This window comes from Halichoeres trimaculatus, unplaced genomic scaffold, assembly GCF_033239565.1.
Source record: "Halichoeres trimaculatus isolate MK-OKI-2021-1 unplaced genomic scaffold, fHalTri1.1 fHalTri1_scaffold_22, whole genome shotgun sequence".
NCBI classification, from domain to species: Eukaryota; Metazoa; Chordata; class Actinopteri; order Labriformes; family Labridae; genus Halichoeres; species Halichoeres trimaculatus.
Window position 1 is genome coordinate 17,921,726 of NW_027437200.1, and position 20,800 is coordinate 17,942,525.

Here is a 20,800-nt window from a genome sequence, read left to right on the forward strand (position 1 = left end):
ATTAAAAACCTGTTGTTTAGACGTATGTTTACCGTGGAGGATACATTTTTACGATAAAAAGCAGTTGTAGTGGACAGTATTTTATCACAAATCTCGACAAAACAAGTCTGCTCATAGGAACCAAAGCTCCCGCCCTTTGTTTCCCCTGCACGCGCACAGACTGTCCTCTCTCAGTTGCTAAGTAACCTCTGCAGGGGGCGGCTGCTGCATCATTGGATGCTACTATCGTACTCTGAACCATCCGGAGCCATTTTACACGAAATAAGTTGACGAGTTTCACTGGGGAGGATGGACGGGGGCACCGAGTTATCTCTGACCATCGCTCAAATCGTTCAGCGGCTGAAAGGAAGTCATTTACACTCCCAGATAGAGAGACAAGCCAAAGTGAGTTGGTGAGGGGGTTAGCATGTGGCTAACGATACAGAGCCTTCTGTTTATCTCAACAGTGTCGCGAACACCTCTATTTCTTTTATTCAACACAAACACTAGATTACAGATCACAAGCCACTTCTTTCAAAAACTGTCCCAGGTAATTTTATCTTCCTCAAATGTTTCAGGATTGTTTACATCAACCAGAGATCAAACTGGAGTCCCTTAAAGATGACGTACGCAGCTTTCTCAAAACATCAGGTGGGCACGTTCACGTCTTAATTTTCAAACATATTAAAACATTAAAGTAAGAAAGATATTAAATTAATATCTGAAGTATTAATAACACGTTTTGTTGTTTTTCAGGCTGGGAAAGGAAGCTACAGAATGCAGTGTACAGGGAGCTGCATGTGTAAGTTATATACAACACAGCAGTTCACACACCTGTATAAGAATTGATTTAATAAAATGATTTGTTTACGATGCATTCAACTCTCAAATTGATAACCGCTTACTCAAAATATAAAATTAGTGAACAAATTGGAACCATGCAAAAGGAAGCTTAAAGTTTTCCAAAATGACTAAGATGACCCATTACTGAGAGTATCTTGGTGTAATGAAGCAAAGTAGTGTATCAAACACAGAAATAAATGTGACGATAAACACACTGTACGGGGGTGAGTGCTTTTTTTAAAGCTATTTTTTAATTAAAGTTATTAAAATTTAGAGCTTTGCCCATGCAAGGGCATGGCCGACTTGACTAACAGGCAGGCACTTTGTAGCTTCCTGTAAAGAGGTTTAAATGCTGCCTTTTAATCTCACCTAGCTTGTGCAAAGCTTTGTCAAAAACAGCGTTTCCAATATGGTTGCTTCTGACGACAGGCTTCAAAACTCTGAATTGAAATCAAATAGGTGATGTCATAGAGACTACTTTTATATATTGTTTTATAGATGAAAAAGTGGAGACATACCTACTACTGAATGTAGTCTGTAAGTTGCCAATGGCATGCCACAAAGTGTCATTTTTATGTGCCTAAGGTGATATCTCAAAGCAAAGGCTTCAATGTTTGAGATATGTTATCTGTAATGCTGACTTTCTGACTTGCTGTTGTGGCTAAGCTAACAAGCTAGCTATGACAAAGGCTTTATCGCTTTGATGTTATCACAGAAGTCCCAAAATGTTTTCTCTTTTAGTTACACCACTATGTAGCATTGATGTTGTCGATTAAGACACTGAGGTCCGGTGGCATACTTTTTGTCTATCAGTGTGTTTTTTTATGACAAATGTTTGTTCTCTGAAAATAACAGACCTCTAATAAATAGTATTGACCACTAAATAAGAATCAAGTATCTCACAGCTGTGTAAAAGATTATAACTGGTCATATTTTTTCTTTTTTTTTTCAACAGGAAAACTCTTCCATCTTAAATAAACAGCTTTGAAAGTGTTTTTTTTTTTTGTCCCTTTGAGAGACACTTTCATTGCTCTCTCGAGGCTCCAGATGAAACATGGGATGCTTTTAAACCATGACTTATAACACTGACTAATACCTCTTTGGCCATTAGTCGTCTCTGTGTGCTCTTAAAGGTGTTTAGATTAGGTTGAATCTTGTTGAAGACCTTGAGTCACTCAGTCTGCCCTGAGCACGCTCAGTGAGGACAAAGTTCTGCTCTGACTCAGCGGTGACTGACGGCGAGTTTTAGAGAAAATCCTTGACATTTATTTGTCTTTTTGTTTGACAGCTGTCTGTTTTTGATTTCATTTGTGAATCTCTGTCCAAAAAAAAGCAAAATATGCCACTTCCATGCAAACCGTTGACTCCTACGAAAACACAATTTATTTGATATATCTGCTGTACCTCCTCATCCCATTTTCTTCTTTTGCGCTTTTATTCCAGGCAGCTCCCCCCAAGTCATCCCACAGCTCCTCCCGAGCATCTCAAGGAGCCTCTGGCCTACATGCGCAAGGCACAGGTCAGTCTGTCTGCTCCGATCTCTGTCACTCCTCCTCTTTCCTTTTCTTTCTCATGTAGTAGCTTCTGCTTTATTCTATTTATCAACTAGAGATTTGTAACATCCTGTTTGAAGCCAGATACTTCAATGTGAGTGTTTTTTTCTTTAACAGGCCAGTTGGGAGAAGCGTGTCCTCAAAAGCCTGAACAGCATGAGCACAGAGCTGGAGGTGCCCCTGGCTCGCATGGTAAAAACATTCAACATCAACGAATGTTGATTTATTTCACTAAAGCAAAACCTTACTGTATTTTTTAAATACTTTTACCATAATTTATCCTACATAATCTGTAATTATCATACAGACTCAAAGCTAACTGGGCTGTGGTTAAGTTAAATCGCCGAAAGCTAGTTGAGCCCTGTTTGTAGACAGCTTGTGAAACTCCTGCAGCTGTACACTGATTATAAACATGCATTTTCATTCAACATACCAAAGTTTGCTTCTGTTTGGCTGTGAACTACATAAATCTGTTCTTTCTGCCCCCAGAGGCCGGCAGTGGAGCAGAAGGAGCTTGCCAACAAATGGAATGAGATGGGCACAGATGAACCAGGTCTCTAGACATTACGCTCTGAGTGGTCTGCCTCTTATAAACAATTAGTGTTGACGTGTCACTCAAACAGGGGAATGTTTTACGTCAGCCTAACATATTATTGAACAAGATAACCTGAAAAAATATGTCTTAATAGTTTCTGATACCTTTTCTAGGTTTCTGTCTGAAAAAAATAATTTACAGTATAAAAAAGGTTGTTTTGTGTATATTTGCATATTTACAAGTGCTAAAATGAGTAGAGATTGTAAATTTGTGTATACCACTTACTATATTTATATATATATATATATATATATATATATATATATAAATTAGATAAAATTGATCATCTTTAATGTCCTCTAAGGGGAATTTGAATTGCTACAGGAGTTAAAAACATATATTTAAAATCAGACATGATAGAAAAAAAGCATTAAAATAAGAAACAAGTATAGCACAATAAATATAAAGTCACCATGTGCTACTGGCGCGTTAAAACCATAGGCTGTATAGAATATGGACGTAGTCTCGCCGACGTCACCCGTCTGTTTCTGAAACGGAAAATGAAGCAGATCGGCTATAGCGGCCATATTGGTAGTGGCAAGAGCTTTGCCTACAGCCATAGGGCGCCGGCCGTCACGTGACCCTCAGCTGCGCTTCTCATTGGGGGAGCTTGCGATCTTAATATCCTCTGAACGACCACGTTAGAAAAAAATAGCGACTCAGACGGGAGATGTTTTTTGAACCAGGCGGTAAATAGGTTAATTTCTGCTTTGAAAATTGCTTTTTTTGTCCACATTGTCTCATACTCTCAGACCGGCTGCTTTGTTAAAACCAGTTAAAGAATACCGGTTAAAACCACAGTTCTCCACACAAGATACCCATTCATTCACACATACTGCTGCTGCATGTTGCTATGATCAGTGCCATCTTTCAAACTGTATGTGTGTGTATATGTATAATTAAAGTTCGACCTCTGACCAAAATATTGAGACAAGTGTAGAATATGAATCAGTCGGCATTAGTGGGATGCAAAGGTCATCCAATGTGCCAAATCAGGTATGTCGCATAATTGCAACACACGCTATCAAGGGGTTAAAGGTCTGTGTCAATCAATAGCAATTTGCTGGTTGCATTCATTTCACCTTATTTCAGCGTTTTCATCTAAAGTCTGAGACATGAGCCTCTGGAAACTGAATTTTGAAAAATGTTGAATTTGTGCAGTTTAAATACTTGCTTTAAAAAACTGAATTTGGTGAGTTAACCTGATTGAAATTTTGTTTTCTTTTGTAATAACAATTACATCAAAAAACATATAAATGACTATATGTTGCCTTATCTAAAATCACAACTAAGTAAAAAAAACCAAATTCTGTGATTCTACACTTTATTACTTGACCTTGCAGACCCATAGTGTGTCTCCCTGAGGTGGCATTTTATTCAAAACTAAATCTGAATTTTTGAGAGTTGAGTATTGAATATTGAACTTTTGAGTTTTAGGAAGAATCAGGACTTGAATGTCCACGTAGGTCAGAAAACAGTTTCACAAAAAATTAATTCCATTTCAAAATACTGAATTTGATTTTAAATCATAATGCTCAAATTCAGTTTTCATGTAAATTTTTCCAACTCAGCGTTTCAAATTTAACATAATTATTCAAATTCAGTTTCTGGTGACACATACTTCAGCTCATACAGATCATTAAAGCTACTTTGCCACACTTCCCTGTCCCTTTGCAGTTACCGTAGAGTCTGTTATCAATTGCTCTGTGTGATTAATATTTAATTTAATTAATAAAAATTTCACTATCTGGAAAATGTTCACCCAGAAAAACAAGAATAATTGCATATAATTAACCACTAAGTGACTGCAGGGATTAGATTTTCTGCCACTCTAGCCATAAAAGCTCATTTCAGAAGTTTTGCTACTGCTGGATTTTGAGGAAGAGGGGACCTTAAATGAGAGCCTCAGGGATTGGAAGTTTGATTATTTTAGAGAACAACAGCAATAAAAACTATTTTGGGCATTTCAGAACTGCTTTGGTTTCATGTCGAAAATAAACACTGCCAGTGCAAAATGCCCCCGTAGGAGACACAGGCCCTGAAGGTCAGGATCACTCACATACCACATTGAGTGTGGAAACATTAACATGTGGAGATTATTATTTTTATATCCGATTGAGCTGCTGTGCCCCTTGTTGTGATTGGCTTAGAAATTCAATAGTTCAGACACTTTGAACTGTTTTAGTCCTATGTGAAAGTGAAATGTCAACATTTCCATAACATTTGAACCCTAGGTGTGAAACAAGAGCTTGATTCTGCCAGAGATTAAACTTAAATGGTAATTATTAGATTGTGTTTCTAAGGAATCATTCCCTCAGTTCAATGCTGGCTGTAAACCAACTACTCTGGCTTTCCCACTAAATTTCCAAAGAGCATGGTAACCTTGTGTCCCAACAATGATATCACAGCCCAGAGTCGTATAATAACATTTAGAACGTACCGTTCCCTGGTTATAAACACTTAAGTCTGTGAATATAGAAGCTGTCCAGACTCCTGGGTAGACTGAGCTGCGATAACAAGCAGCTCTCCTCCGTCTGTCCAAACCTCAGTGTGCCCTTGTTTTAAACCTGAATTTACTGCTGCGTATGAACACGGTGGAGGAAGTCCCATAAAAAAAACTCATCCTCTGAGTTTTCCAGACGCACTTGAGTCGTTTTACACACTCACATTGTAAAGTATGTTTAAAATGAAGTCCATCTGTACTTAGCACAAAAAGTAAGTCATTATATGTTTGGTAGGATGTGTCTTTGTGGCCTCTTGGCAGCAAATCGTATACTGTTGTAAAGCCTGTTTATTCCCTTTTGTAATGGTGACACATTTGTAAGCAACATTCATTTGTTGGATGAGCGGCAGAGCTGAGTATGTAGGTTGTACCAAAGCAGAATGTGCAAAATCTTCTTTGTCAATGCCAAACAGCTTAAATATGTATATAAAATAATCAACCAAGCACAAATCTCCTTACTTTTTAAAAAATTTTGCCTTTATGGTTTGATTTTTATATGTAGTGTAGACTTTTTCTGAAGCTGCATTGTGGACATTGTGGAATTGTTTCATTTGCTATGGATACACACTGACGCCTTTGTTTCTTTTAAGATTTGAGCCGCTTCAGGCCCGTCTATGCCCCCAAAGACTTCCTCGAGGTAAGCAGACTTCTTACAGCTCAGGGTGTTTTATATCGTAAATTAAGCTAAAAACAGAAACCTTCATTCTTTATGCAGGTGCTAATCAGCCTGCGTAACCCAAATCATGACAGCAGCGAGGACGTGAGCGCCAGAAGCCACTGGGGGCTCATCCAGGTTCCCCTCAACGTCAGGGACATCCCACAGCTGGTAGGGCACTCCTGTTAATTTAATGTTGAAGTGTTAGCTTAAATGTATGAATTTATGTGTTTCTGTCTGCAGGAAGCTAAGGTTTAAAAGTATGATGCTAAGTGCTTAAAAGTGCAGTTCTTCGAGAGTCCACTAGAGGCTGGTTCAGAAAGCATAAGAAACTACATAGACACCCATTTAAAAAATGGTACTACATCAAAAATGTTTACAGATCTGGTTATAAAATGTAGCTAACTTCTCTATCAGCACCCACTGTTTTGAGTAAGGCTATTTTTTTTTTACAACTCATCATTTTCAGGGTTCTTGAGCTTAAAAGTTTTGCCCATGTGGCTGATGTAGCTGACAGGTAGGCATCCTGTAGCTGTCTGCAAAGACCTCATCCTGACTGGAACAAAACTAGGTTGAATTCAGCATTTCCAATATGGCTTCTGCCGACGATAGGCTTCAAAACTCCCAATTGAAAACATATGAATGATGTCACAAAGACTATGCCCATGTTTTGTAATGTTATTTTCTGTTTGACTTTCAGAGACAGGCCTACTCAGAGCTAAACCTGACCACGGGTCAGCTTGGGATTGATGATCATGCACACATCCGTCCAGGTACCCACAAAAAATTATACAAATACTATCAAATAAAAAAATCAATTAAAAACTTCTTTTTGTTAAACTTCATTTATAACTAATCCTTTCTTTAATGTACGTAGGATTAAGAGTTATGTTTTTCTTGTTCCTCCCTTATTGTCTTTGGAAGCTGTGAAATGTGTTTTCATTTGCTAAATTTAGCTAAATTAGCTAAATGACATTTAATTCAAGGCTTGTTATAGTAAGAGGAGTGATGGGAAATAGAGCCCGAACAGTCACAAACACAGTGGCCCAAAAAATAAATGAATAAATAAATAAAAGATAGCGTGATTGATTTTAAAAAGATTCATGTACGTATTGTGTAAACTTTTTTTTAACTAAAAATGGACCAATCATGTTAGATGAAATTCAATTAGCTTAGCATTACGACTTAAAGGAAGGGATTTACTTCTGACTCCTATGAAATAACATGCTCTATTTGGTTTGCTTGCTCCATTCAACAACAACAACAAAAAATCCCACTTTCAGGATATAAACCTTGTCTTTTTTAACCAACGCTAAAAACTGAATATTCTAAAATAAATGTGTTTACCAGATGAGCGAGGTGTCTCATGCTTTACAATAACACCGTGCTCTGATATCAGCCTGTGCTCGTCTCCTGTGCCACTCTGCCGTCTGGGTTTTCTCAGTCTGTATCTTTGTTACACACACAGGTATTAACAGTGTTAGAGTGCGGTGTCTGGACTTTAAATAGTGCAGTGTCTGCCGTCTCTGTGTTTGTAAATCTAATAGATAACATTAGTTAGAAAAATACTGAATCACTGTGAGATAACTACTGACAATAACATTTTCCTTCTCCACAGACCTGTTTGAAAACGAGTATGTACAAATCGGTAAAAAAGGTACGTATTTGGTTCTTGTTTTTTGGGTACCTCTCTGTTATCTTTATCATCCAATCAGAGAATTTATATACATAAATCTAACATAACAGAAAGTAACAAAGAGGTCTACTGTTGTATTTGTTAAATATGGTCATTGTTGATGCTGTTTTCAGTATCATTTCTCCGTTGAACTTGAATTATCTACATTTCTATCCTTAGGTCTATCTTGTGTTTAGGTATTTTGCTCAATATTTAAACTTTGTTCCCAGCATTGGAAATATGGTTTATTATTACATAAAAGAATCTCATTCCAGACATCAGTATCAAAAAAGCTAAAAATACCCATCCTGAACCAGTGTTTAAAGAATTGTACATAAGAGAAGGGATTTAGTACTTATTTCAGGCACTGCTATTAAAAAAGAAGAAAAATGTGAGTATATGTATAAGTGTTACAGAAACAAGCTGTATTTATAGGTGTATGATGTCTAATCTGGCACCTGAAGTCAAGGCTTCTGTGTTTTTAGATATTGCAATGTCAGAGATCCAGGGCAGAGTAGAGATAAGAATCATGCAGTGACCACCACAATGTGGACAATAGGAGTGTCTACCTATAAATATACCACATTTATACGTTTTCAGTAAAGGTAGAATGAAAAACATGAAACAGAAACCCATATAAGCAAAACTACCCTGCCCCCTCCTTCCCTTATTAAAACCTGTGTGACATACTGATTTTTACATTCTGTCATGATGTAGGTCAACCATTTAGAAGTACAAAACAGATCATGTCATTTAAACAGAAAACCAGGATCAAGACAGAATTTGGTGGACATACCCTTAGTTCTGTTATTTGTAGCCTATTTTTACGCATCATTCCCCTAATTGCCTTTTGAAAAATACATAAAAATATCCTAAAATACTTGCAAAACTCCCAGATTGTAGGAGATACTGATTCCATTGATTTTACAGACAAACTGCAAATAATTCAGTTTGAAAAATTAAACCTGTGATTAAAAAAACTAGCATTAATGTAGCATTAGCATGCTACTTTGCTAATTTATCCCAGCAAGAGAAAAGTAGTTCAAGTCTTCTGTCTGTTGTTAAAAAAATAAAAATAAATTTTGGCCTAGTTTAGCATGGAGACATGTCACAGGGGGTGAGCATACCAGGCTACTGCTACAGCTACTTAGCTTAGCTTAGTATTTAGACATATAAAAAGAGGGAGATCAACCCTGGGAAAGTCACTTCTGCCAGAAGATGGTTAGCCTAGCTTAGCATGAAAAGGTAATATACCCGTATTGCAGAAACTCCAAAACCATTAGCCTAGCTTAGAGTAATATGTAGGAAAGCGAGGGATGATTGAACTTTCCAATGTCATTGCAGCAAGTTGGCAGTTAGCCTAGCTTAGCATAGAGATGTAACATAGAAAGGAGGAGCATGCCAGGCTAGCACTACTGCTGCAATAGGATTGGCGTTAGCTAAGCATAAAGATATGACAAAGGTGGGAATCAACAAGCCTGGGTTGGTAACTCATTTTAGAAATGGCCCTAGTTTAGCATACAGAGATAATCTGTAATGTAGTCTGTCAAAGTTAGCCTAGCTTTGCATTAAGACATAGCACTGAGAGATTTGGCATACCTGGTTATTGCTACAGCTACATTAGGGTCAGCTTAATGTAGCATAAAGATGTGGGAAAATAGGGATTCAACCAGCCTAGGTATGTCACTTCGATTGGAAAGGGGTCAGGCTAGCTTAGCATAAATAGCTGGAAAGCTCAAATAGTTAGCCTAACTATGTTTCAACGACATCATCATGTGATAAATAAATAAATAAAATGCATTATTATTATTATTATTATAAAGAGAGGTTTTTTTTCAAACCAAGGCTTTGAAAAGCAGCGTTGCTGTTTCAACCAGTTATAATGCTAACTTTTTAAAATCCCCTCTAGTTTTGTTCTTTCAGTAAAATTTTTCTTTGTCTCAGACTCGCTCTTATCTTTGTCTTCTTGTTACAGTTAAGTCTAACCTCAGTCTCCTCTTGTTCCAGTGCTTGTGGAGCAGGACAGTGCAGCAGCGCAGCAGTACAGCCGACAGGGCTGCCCTACTGGGCTCCGTGCAGACCTGTGGGCCCTCATCCTTAACTCTACCAACCAGCCTCAGGTACTTCATGCACACACACACACACACACACACACACACACACACACACACACACACACACACACACACACACACACACACTGCTGGTGGCTTCTGTCAGCTCTCAGTGTTTGTCATAAAGCCGACGAACACACACAGCTGCACTGATTCTCAAACTGCCTGTTATCAACTGCAGTCATTTCTCTCTTAGCAGTCATGTCCTTTTTCAGCCTCTTGTTGATTCCCAGCAGATATTTCTCTTCTTACTGTGCTGTTTGTTCTAGCTCATGCTGTGTTCAAATGCCAAGATAACTAAGAGCTAGTGATGTAGCACAGTTAGCCTTAACACAGCAGATGCCTCTGTGTGTGTGAAAAGTGCTGCCAAGTTCATAAAACAAGCTTGTGACAGGCAGATTGATTTCTGAGGAAGAGTTATCAGGCCCTTGGGATGTTGGCACAGCTCTGGGTCCCTCAAAGGCAAACACATCAAAAAGTTACATAACCTGCAGTTTGTTCTTTCTGGCAAAAACATCAAACTTCACAAACTTACCCATGGTCCCTTCCTCTGACATTGTCCATGTTCTCACAGTGTCCTCCTTCAGCTGTCAAAATGACCGTCTCTGTTTCTGTTCTCCTCACATCCTCAACGCTTCTCACTGCCAAGGTGCTTCAGGACTGTCACAGCAGACGGTTTTATTGCTCCATCCAGTCCATTCAGGCGTCTGTGCTTTGGTTCTTTTATGAGAATCTGTCTCAAAGCGGAGACGAGTTTGAGTTTAAACATGAAGTTGTAAATATTTAGTTAGTGTAATCATCCTTCTGCTTTAAAACAGCTCTCATTATATTGATTTATCAGTGTTCAAAAAGAACAAAGGAATTAATTTTAACTTTCCCTCAGTGTATTTTGTCTTTACTGTATTCATCTTATAAGTCAGATTTTTGTTGTTACAGGACGTGATGCATTACGAACAGCTCAGAGCCGGAGTTATACAGCATAACCTCCTAGTGGACAACCTTATCTATAAGGTAATCACTCACAAACAAAGCTATCCTCTGATAGATTATCATTTTAAAATATGTCTGTTTTAATCTATTTAAGTGTTTTTCTAACTTCTTGTCCCCTCAGGATGTGAAGCTCACAGCCAGTAATGACGACTACTACTTTGTCTTTGAAGATTTCCTCTATCAGGTAGGCGTCTTCTGTCTCACATTTCAGTTCTTCATGTGTCACAATTTTCTCTTCCTGTGCTCCAGCCTCTAATTATTCTTTTAATTGTATCTAACTCAAAAAACGACCACTGTATTGTTCCCTTGTATCATTTCATATCATTTCCTGTACTGATGAGAACTGAAAATGAAAGTAGTTTCTGATGGAAGATTAAAATTGCTTCATTTTCCACAATTTTTTCAATGTTTTAGATTTAAAAAAAAAAAAAAAACATTGGTAAAAGCCATTTCATACCCATGAGAAGAAATCTTAACTCAAATTGTTTCAACACCAAAGTAATTATGAAAGTGTTTTGACAGAAAACACACAATTTTCCTGTTTTTTAGCATTCATTGGCTAGATGTTTTTTCATAACTGACTCCATCAGCTTCCTGAAAATGTTAAAAGCCAATGAGCTTATGGGGCGCAGATGGCCGGGGTCTGAGTCGTATCCCATGAGGTTTGCCCTCTAGCAGGTGGATCAGGCTGAAATCCAGCCTGTGGCCTGTTTCCCGCATGTCATTCACCACTCTTGGCCTATTTCCTGCTCTATCCACTGTCCTGTCCTCTCTGATATAAGGTGAGCAGATAAAGTCAAATTTACCCACTCGAGATAACAACAGATCACAAATACTCACAAATACATAGATTCAAAATAAACATGAAAGGGAATTGTACAAATAAACAAACCAACAATAAAATGCCACAAAACAAATTTTACCCAATATTAAAAAAAAATCAACTAAACAAAACAAAAAATAACGGATGGATAGCACAAGACGAAACAGAAGTATCCACAAAACTGAAACAAACAATTCCAATGGTATAAGCAATGAAATGTTGCTTAGATAAACAAATAAAGTAATCGTTGCAAAATTTTGAAAAAACAATGGCAGCACCCTAAAAAAATTGGTAAACAGACAATATACTGGGACCACTGGCTGAGACAAGGTACATGATTTATTTGAAGATGGCAACTTTATTACATACAACAGAATGAAGGAGAAATTTAATTTAGAGGGGCATGGCAAATGTACTGTCATAATTATGTAAGAACAAATGCAACATGTTTTTTCTTTGTTTTTGTTTTGTTTGGTCATTTTTTGTTTGCAATTACTCACATAATTACTCATTTAGTTGATTATGTCATACTTCATATTATTTGTGTTTTTCTTTTTTTGTAAAGAAAAAAAAGGAAAAAATTCAATAAAATCATTAATTAATAAAAAAAAACCAATGGCAGCAAAATAAATTACAGGAACAGCACAAAACAAATGAAAAAAAAAAAACAATCAAAAAATTAACCTTTAGATAGAAATAAAGAGCTGTGTTTGCTAAATGAACAATAGTGTAAAAGAAATGTAAAACAATGGTTTAAAATAAACAACAAAAAATGATCAAATAACATAGCAAATACACAAAAATATGATCAAAACGAAAAAAAAAAAATCAGGTAATTCGATACATTTAGTAACAGTTAAAAAATAGCTAAATTAATCAGTGAAGCAACATCAATCATTAAGGCCACAATCTTTTTTATTCAATGAATTTTTGAGGAAGAAAAAAACTTTTTTTTATTTTAAAAGGTAGTATTTGACATTACGTCATGGCTCTCATGATTAATATAATTTACTTTATATTACAGCCACTAATTGTAGGATAATTTTTAGTCTACATGAATTATCTGACTGACCCAAATGTTTCGCACCAATGGAGGCAAAAGTTGTTTATTCCAACGCCTCTTTACCCTGATTCAACCTGGACTACATCAAACACCAACCTGTTATTATTAGCTTCTGTTGTACTTACTGCTCTATTTACAATGATCTGATAAACCCGCTTCTGTCTCCTCATCACCGAGTGTATTCAGGGCCTGTTCACACGTCACCATAACTCCTGAGAACACAGGTGTAGCAAAACAAAGTGCTGAGATCACTGACAGTATTGACTGATAGATAATCTGAATCCACTCGTGGTGGATTTACAGATGTTATCAAAGAGGAAATCAGGCTAGAAAACACACGCTGAGCTTTGACGTCAAGGGTGTGAAGCCTGTTTACACCCTCTTTGACAAACATTTTGGGATGAACAACATGGGTTCAACTTTGTCCTGATAGAGTATCTTCCTGTGTGCAATCTGTCACACACTAGGTGGGGAATAGGACCACCTTGTTCTCTCACCTAACGAAACCAATAAAGGTCATGTAAAGACAAGTAATATAGTCCTGATCTTTATCCTCATTCGACCATAATACATTATCCCTCAACCCAAATGTAATTTTTCTGAAGTGGAAATGGAAATTATATATTATATTAATAGACGGAAATGGAAACCGCTGCCACTTGATATGATGTCCGGATCTGTCACAATCTACTTCACTTCGTCCTGGCTGCTTTTCCTCCTCATCTTCAATCTTTGAGAATGAAAGTACACATAATCTCCCAAACTACGTCTCTGCAGGTGTTACTCTGTTTCTCCCGGGACACGGCCGTCCTGGACCACTTCAAATACAACAGTGCCACTCCGCCCAAATCCTACATCCAGGGTGAGATGATTAAAGACACACTCATACTCACTTACAGACACGTCACATCATTACACAACCTTTTCACACACATATGACTGCACAATTTACATCATAGACGTGATGAGGAAGCCCACACTAAGTTTCTGGAGTGTGTCTGTTCACAGGAAAGGTTGGAGATGAAGAATGTGCAGTTGTGTATCCCCCGAATGGTAAGCCTGCAACAGTTTGACTTTTACATCATATGAGTTCATGTAAATGAGGCTAACACATGAACTTGCATGAGGATCTTACTTGTCCTGTCTTTTATTATCAGAGAGTTTATTAAACATTTCAATTCAGATATTTTCTTTCTCATATGGGGATGTGATGGAATCAGTATTGGTATTCGAACTGATACAAATATTTCTAACATGCTCCGATAAAAAATTCTTTATACTTAAAACTATTACTAATATTTGCACCAGGATTTGATAACAGTATGAATATCCTATCCCAAAATTAGAACTGTGCTCCTATAACGAGACTGGTACCAGACCCAAAATCTGATACTGACATTGGTATCTTGTTTAAAGAGGGGTATTGTGGGGTATTGTGCTTTTTCAAAAAAGTTTTTTACTGTCTGTTATACAGCTCAAAACACCCCTATTTCCCTTACAGTAGTGTTTTAGAGCAGGGGTTCCCAAACTTTACTTTACCAAGGCCCCCAAACAGCATTTGCTTCTGGCTGTGGACCCACTCTGGAAACCAACATACAATGTTTTCGAATATGTAAAGAAATGTCAACTTTTTTAAAACTTTTATTCACCTTTCAATAATTATCACATTTGTTTAGAATATGAAATTATAAGCAAACAAAAGCCAGGTTCACAAAAGTAGGTGGTCGATCCTCCTTTTTTACATGTAGCTAGTAGTTAGACAGGGGAAGAGCCTTAAAGTTCAGAACAGTTTTATAGATAGCTCAAGAAAAGGTGCAAACCACCAGGTCAACACAGATTTTGACATTGTCATGCCAAAATTGCAGCTGTCACGAGCTGCACGGTTGATGTGGAAACATTAAAACTTGATGACTACGGGACTTTACGTGCTGTAGGACAAATGATTATAAAAAGCAACAGCAACAAAAAACTACACATAAATGTAAACTTGACGATATAAAATGAATGAAAAAATAATTAGACTCTATTTTTTTTACTTCTTTCCAAATTTCTGAGGCCCCCCTTGTGCTGCCTGGTGGCCTCCAGGGGGCCGCGACCCCCACTTTGAAAACCACTGTTTTAGAAAACTCTCAATCCGACCTCTGTCTGAAACTTTTGTTTAAGTTACTGTCTCTTAGACTCCCTGCTTCACAAACCTCCTTCACTCTGATTGGCCAGCTTTATCTGGCCCATCAGGGAGGAAAAGCTATGGGCAAAGATCTCGTTAAGATCTCGTTATTAGAACAGGCTGTTTTTTGAGCTGTTTACTGACAGATTCATGGATTTCTACAACATTTGAATGTAAAGCAGTTTGAAAGTTTGCACAAATTAAGTATTAACATCCAGCATTTTTACTTTATACCGATGTTTAAAATATGGGAAAGCAAAGTACCCCTTCTTTAAATACCAATACTGATGCATTTTCAATATGTGTATCCCATGATATTAAAAAACAATATGAATACCAGTTTTAATTCTAGTATCTGTATTGGCAGCTTTAATAGACTGAAATAGTTTTGATACAATAACTAATCATCATACAACAACAGTGTGTTGCTAGCTCAGAGTATGAATGTAAGAGCTAGCAAAAGTTTAGTAATCAGTGTTTTCTTTCATTTAAACATTTTTTTTTGTTATTTGTGTTTTTTTAGAGTCTAAACAACAAAAATCTTTGATACTTTGTCCTGACTGTGCCATTGAATCCTAACAGGTGTGATCCCTTTCCACGGCTTTTCAATGTATGGTGAGTATACTTTACAGCTTCACTTCTCATGTTGAACTTGGAAAAAAACCCCTGCAGCAAACACATCAACAAGGAGTGTGTGTGTTTGTGTGTGGCTTTACAGTGGCACCTTTGTGTTTCTTGTACAACGAACCGTCCAAGCTGTACAGCGTGTTCCGGGAAATGTACATCCGATACTTCTTCAGGTTGCACTCCATCTCCTCCTCTCACTCGGTGAGCCTGAGTTTCCACAAAAACACTAAGATATAAAATGTGCATACTTCGCCGTCGTGTGTTTTTCACACTGTGCATGTGTGCCGTTGCAGGGTATTGTGTCTCTGTGCCTGCAGTTTGAGCGGCTGCTGCAGACACACCTGCCTCAGCTCTTCTACCACCTCAGGGAGATTGGGGCGCAGCCGTGAGTAGGCCAAACACCTGATGCTCCAGCCTTTGTTGTGATGTGTAGAGGCGTACATGAGTCACTCGACGATAATTAATGTGACTGAGAGTAGAAAAGCAACATAGATGAGCAATATGTTCATTTAATAGGTTTAAAATTTCACTTTCTGGAGTTAAATCTCTGTATCAAGGAGTTGAAGCTACAAACACTGCAGACAGATTTACATCTGTTCCTGTAGTTGTAAGCTGCTGCCATCTAGTGTTCATTTACAAGAATTACAAGCTATGCAAAATTAATTAAAAATACAACCCTTATCATCAATTTCCAGCTTTAAAATGTTTTTTTTGACTCCTTGTAGATATCCAGATCCTTGCTCTAATGGGATTGTTTGTCCTCAGGTTGCGAATCGCCTTCAAGTGGATGGTTCGGGCCTTTTCAGGCTATCTGTCCACAGACCAGCTGCTCCTTCTCTGGGACCGGATCCTGGGCTACGATTCGTTGGAAGTGGTTGCAGGTAAGATTTGTCCTTGATGCTAGAGTAACAGCCACTCTCCAACTATTCCACCCATAATCCACTTCACCTTTTGATTCCAGTCCTCGCAGCTGCTGTGTTTGCCTTCCGCGCCGAGAACCTGATGGAAGTGACATCACTGGCCTCGGCTGAGGTATGTCCATCTCACATTAGACTCCTGTATGTGTGTGTGTGTCTTAAATGCTTCTCTCAGTCTTCTTCATGTACCCCTACATACCCCAGGAGGGCTGTAAATAGCTGTTGACTCACAGCCAGTGCCAGTAACCCATGTCTGAGAAAGTGGCTTGCTGGACACTTTTGAAGTCGCTAAGTCGTCTGCAAACAAAACAAAGTTATCACCCTGAAAGATTTTCGTGCACTGCTGCAAAATCTATAAAACACACTTTCCATGCTTAGAATTTCAGCTTTCAGAGCACATCCTCACCCCCCCTCATGTTACATAATTACAGTAAGAGTAATGTAACTCTTGTGCATGCCTGCACTCTATACCACACCCATACCATGCTCTCACTATCATATAACCCATGACTTGCTTCCCCTCCCCTTCCCTGAGGGTGAGGGGGTTAAACTACCACATGATGCGCGACCTGCCCGCTCTCGCTCCTCCAGGATGCTAACTGGCACCATTCGCTTGCTCATTTACCACCTGCCCCCTCCACCCTTAGCAGAGGAGGGGATATCATAATATACTGCTCCTTATCTTTATATTTAGAACTGAAATCTTAAACCTCCTCTCTAAACACGATAGGCTCCCTAAATTTAATCTCCCACCCCTCCCAAAAGGGACAGAGCAGGGGGAGCGATGTACTCTTAAGCGAGGATTGTCGCTTCCCAAGGATCCTGCATCATCATCATCATCATGCATGTGTGTGTGGCTTTTTTTAAATCCTGAAATATGTCTCCAGGGAAGCGAAGCGAGGGGGCGGGTGGGGTTTAGCCCCGCTCCTGGACGAAAGGTAAGGCCGCTCCACTTGGGACGAGAGTGGATTTTGATGACGAATGACATTTCGCGTTTCTTTCTTGGCAGGCTGTCCTCGCTGACCTCTCAACTCTGAAGGTGATGCCGCTCATCCAGGTCTTCCTGTTTGCCACCGCCATCTGAGGAGCATGGGAACTGCGGTCCACATCCCACCACCAGGAGGTTATTGAGACTCTGCAAGAATGAAACTTATCAACGCCGCTCTAACACTACTAATAATACTGATGAAGACACACTAAACTATGAACACAACCCTCTCCATCTTGCACCTCAAAAAGCCAAACCCCCTTTTAGCACGTCTGCACCGCTAACAGCGCCTCCCTTGTATCATGTTATAAGATATTACACAGTATGTAAGTATAGACCTGCAAGGTTCAACTAACCTCCTCCTTAAGCCATATGCTCTGAAGGAAACACGATCTGCACGGCAGTTCTGGGATCAGCTGAGAAGTGAATTAGTCGTTGCATGAAGCATTAATTGTATAGCGATGAGAGAACAACAGCTCAGCTAATGAAGTGCTAATTAGATATGTCACGCTTGCTTGTTGTTGCACTATTCGATAACGCTGTTGCAGATGAAGAAAGCAACTGGAAGCGCTGGTGTGTTGATAGGAAGATGCTTAATATGTAACTTATACTGCTGCGTATACACATAATTTATAATAATTATGAAGAAAAAGTTTATATAACTCAACCTTAATCAACATTTAGCACCTTCAGTGCCACTTTTATGTTATTTTATTTAATTATTTGTCATTCTTAAATTATGCATTGGATTCTTGAATGTATCATACTTTGTACTGAAACATGTCACTTTTAATTGAAATGCAATCAAATCATTGTTTTTTATTGTTAAAAATGCTTGTAAGTCAACGCCAAGGGTTTCATCCAACATGTTTTTGTGTACTGCATGTTTGAAACACTTTTTATACATAAAGTGAAATAAGCTTAATGGTCAGACTGGGTGTTTGTTTTTTGGTTGGAATCAGTGTTTGATTTCTCTCTCTGTGAGAAAGTAAATACACATCTGATCATAATCGAAGGCCCGTTGAAAAACTGCAAGAATTAACTTTTCGCACTGTTGTAAAGTTGCAAAGTCAAGATTCAAAATGTTGAAAGAAAAATAGGAATGAGACTCAAAAAATTTGAGTGAGAAATTTATTGAAAGCAGTTAAACTGAGGCCATGTCCACACATAGCCGGGTATTTTCAAGACCTTTGATGTTTGAGAACCGAAAACTCTGTTAATCGTCGTCCACACAAAACTATGAAACCGGACTTTTCCAAAATCTTTCCTTTGGCTGGAGTTTTTCGTGTGTATGACAGGTGTAAACGTATAAAAATATAAGCGTTTTTCCCAGATACCCAGCCGCATGTGGCGTCTAAGGCGACAGCTCCAAACCCCCAAAATACCCTAAAGTAGAAACAAAAGTTTGAAAAAAGTATTCAGTAATTAGTACCTCTACCATTCCTGTGATTACTTTAAATTTTGTTGTGTTTTTGGAGCAATATGAGAGGCTTATGCAGCTCAACAATCCGACCACTTACAAAGAAAGAAAGCTTTTTAACCTTTTCCACCAGGAGGTCATGACAGAGTAAATACCCAACAGAATCCATATTTTTGAGCAGAGTTTGGCTTTTAAAAACTGTTGTCTTAAACTTTCAATAAGTTCATTAACAGACTATATTCTTTAATTTTTCTTTGCAATAAACTGCATATTCATTTTTGGTCTCACTCCTTTTTCATCTTTTGAAGCTCTACCTAGAACTTTCATAAGATCTTACAGTGCAAAATATTAATTTGTGTGATTTTTCAACTTGTCTTAAAGTTTTGACCAGATGTGAATGTGAACTGAGAGGACTGTACTCAGTGAGCCATCTTTGTATTTGTAGAGAGTAACTGACAGCTCTCAGCATTCATGGACTCCACCGTCCACCCCTTACTCCTCCTCCCACATGTAGCATCTGCTCTGTTACTCCCTGGTTGTTGGCTGCCTTCTCTCCCCGCCGCCCCCCCTCTGTGGTCTCGTATCGAATTCTGCTGCTCCTCTCTTTCGTCTCTCCCCTTGCTCCCAGTTCCTGCTTCATCTGCCACCTGTTAAGTAGGACTCCCACGGCCTTCATCGTGTACTTTCCCTGGCCTCCCAGGAGTCTGCTCCACCTGAGACAACTGCGGTCACACAGAGGTAGCTCATCAAGGGCCACGCCTGGCGACTGGGATGTTGCACTGCAAGGGGGAAGAGTTCTATTGGACATTTCTGAAAGAGATTTTGTGAAGATGCGGTGAACTTGGCATGTATTTGGAAAACTTTTTGACACTGGTGGTGCTTTGCAACTCGATTCAACATTATCAGAAGAAATGGTACAAAGACACAACCCTGTACAATCACGTAGCCATTTTTCAAATGCATAGGAAATCTGTCAATGCAAAGTATCTCTTAAACTCAACTTCAAAGGCACATGACATAAATAGGGGAAAAACACGTCTAGTGTGTATCCTTTAATTTGCCAATAATTCTAGATGTTGACATCCCTCCATGCCTTGATCAGTAATGATATGGTTTTTGCAAATCAAAACATAACAGGGATGTTTTTTAACAAAAAAATCTATGCGACTTATTTCGTTTAGCTCTAATAGGTTTATACAAACAACATTTTCAAACCTATCTTAAAATCGGCTGAAATTAGCCAGAGAAACTTCCTACTTCAGAATTGAATTATTGCCAAGTTGTTGTTGTTTTTTTGTTTACATAAACAAAGAATTTGACTTTGTACTAAACAGTAAACAGTGAAATAACACAGAATTAGGAACAACTCAAGTAGTATAGATAAAAAGCTATTTAAATATATATGATAGATTAAAAAAGGTGTGGAACTAAATTAAAGAAAAATACGTAATGTATAACAATTATAAGAAGAATAAGAGACAAATGATAGGACACAAAATGTTCAAATGTGGCATTCAAAAGCTTTCATACTCACATGTGGGTATATTATTTAAAATAACTCAACCTTAAATTAACTGAATATTTATCCACTTATTTGCGAGGACAAATACATGAAACATGTTTCTCACAAAATAAAATAATACTATCATCATTTTTATTGGTAGTAGTGGGCGGAAAATACATCATTTTTGTACCTCTAATAGGTTTATAATTATTCCTTAACTGTAGTTAAACATATAGTTCACACTGAGATTTTAAGACACCCAATTTTACGTTTTATTCATTTATTTTTATTTTATTTCCCGCGGTCATTTCCTCCAAAACAGACAGAGGAAAAAAGTGCTCTCAGAACCAGCCAATCAGAGCCTGCCATGTTGGGACACTCCGA

At 38.1% G+C, this 20,800-nt stretch overlaps 1 protein-coding gene across 1 annotated transcript; it reads left to right on the forward strand.

Moving 5' to 3' along the window:
* The first annotated feature begins 162 nt into the window (after positions 1-162).
* On the forward strand, positions 163-18,262 carry tbc1d19 (TBC1 domain family, member 19). The gene is made up of 21 exons (XM_074662399.1): positions 163-384; positions 558-630; positions 736-781; positions 2,266-2,341; positions 2,493-2,567; positions 2,865-2,928; positions 6,064-6,110; positions 6,189-6,299; positions 6,829-6,901; positions 7,747-7,785; positions 9,811-9,923; positions 10,854-10,928; positions 11,029-11,091; positions 13,571-13,655; positions 13,802-13,846; positions 15,543-15,575; positions 15,679-15,788; positions 15,881-15,972; positions 16,353-16,468; positions 16,549-16,619; positions 17,514-18,262. The coding sequence occupies exons 1-21, from the start codon at positions 289-291 to the stop codon at positions 17,586-17,588; spliced, it is 1,578 nt and encodes a 525-aa protein (XP_074518500.1). The 5' UTR covers positions 163-288; the 3' UTR covers positions 17,589-18,262.
* The last annotated feature ends 2,538 nt before the right edge of the window (positions 18,263-20,800 follow it).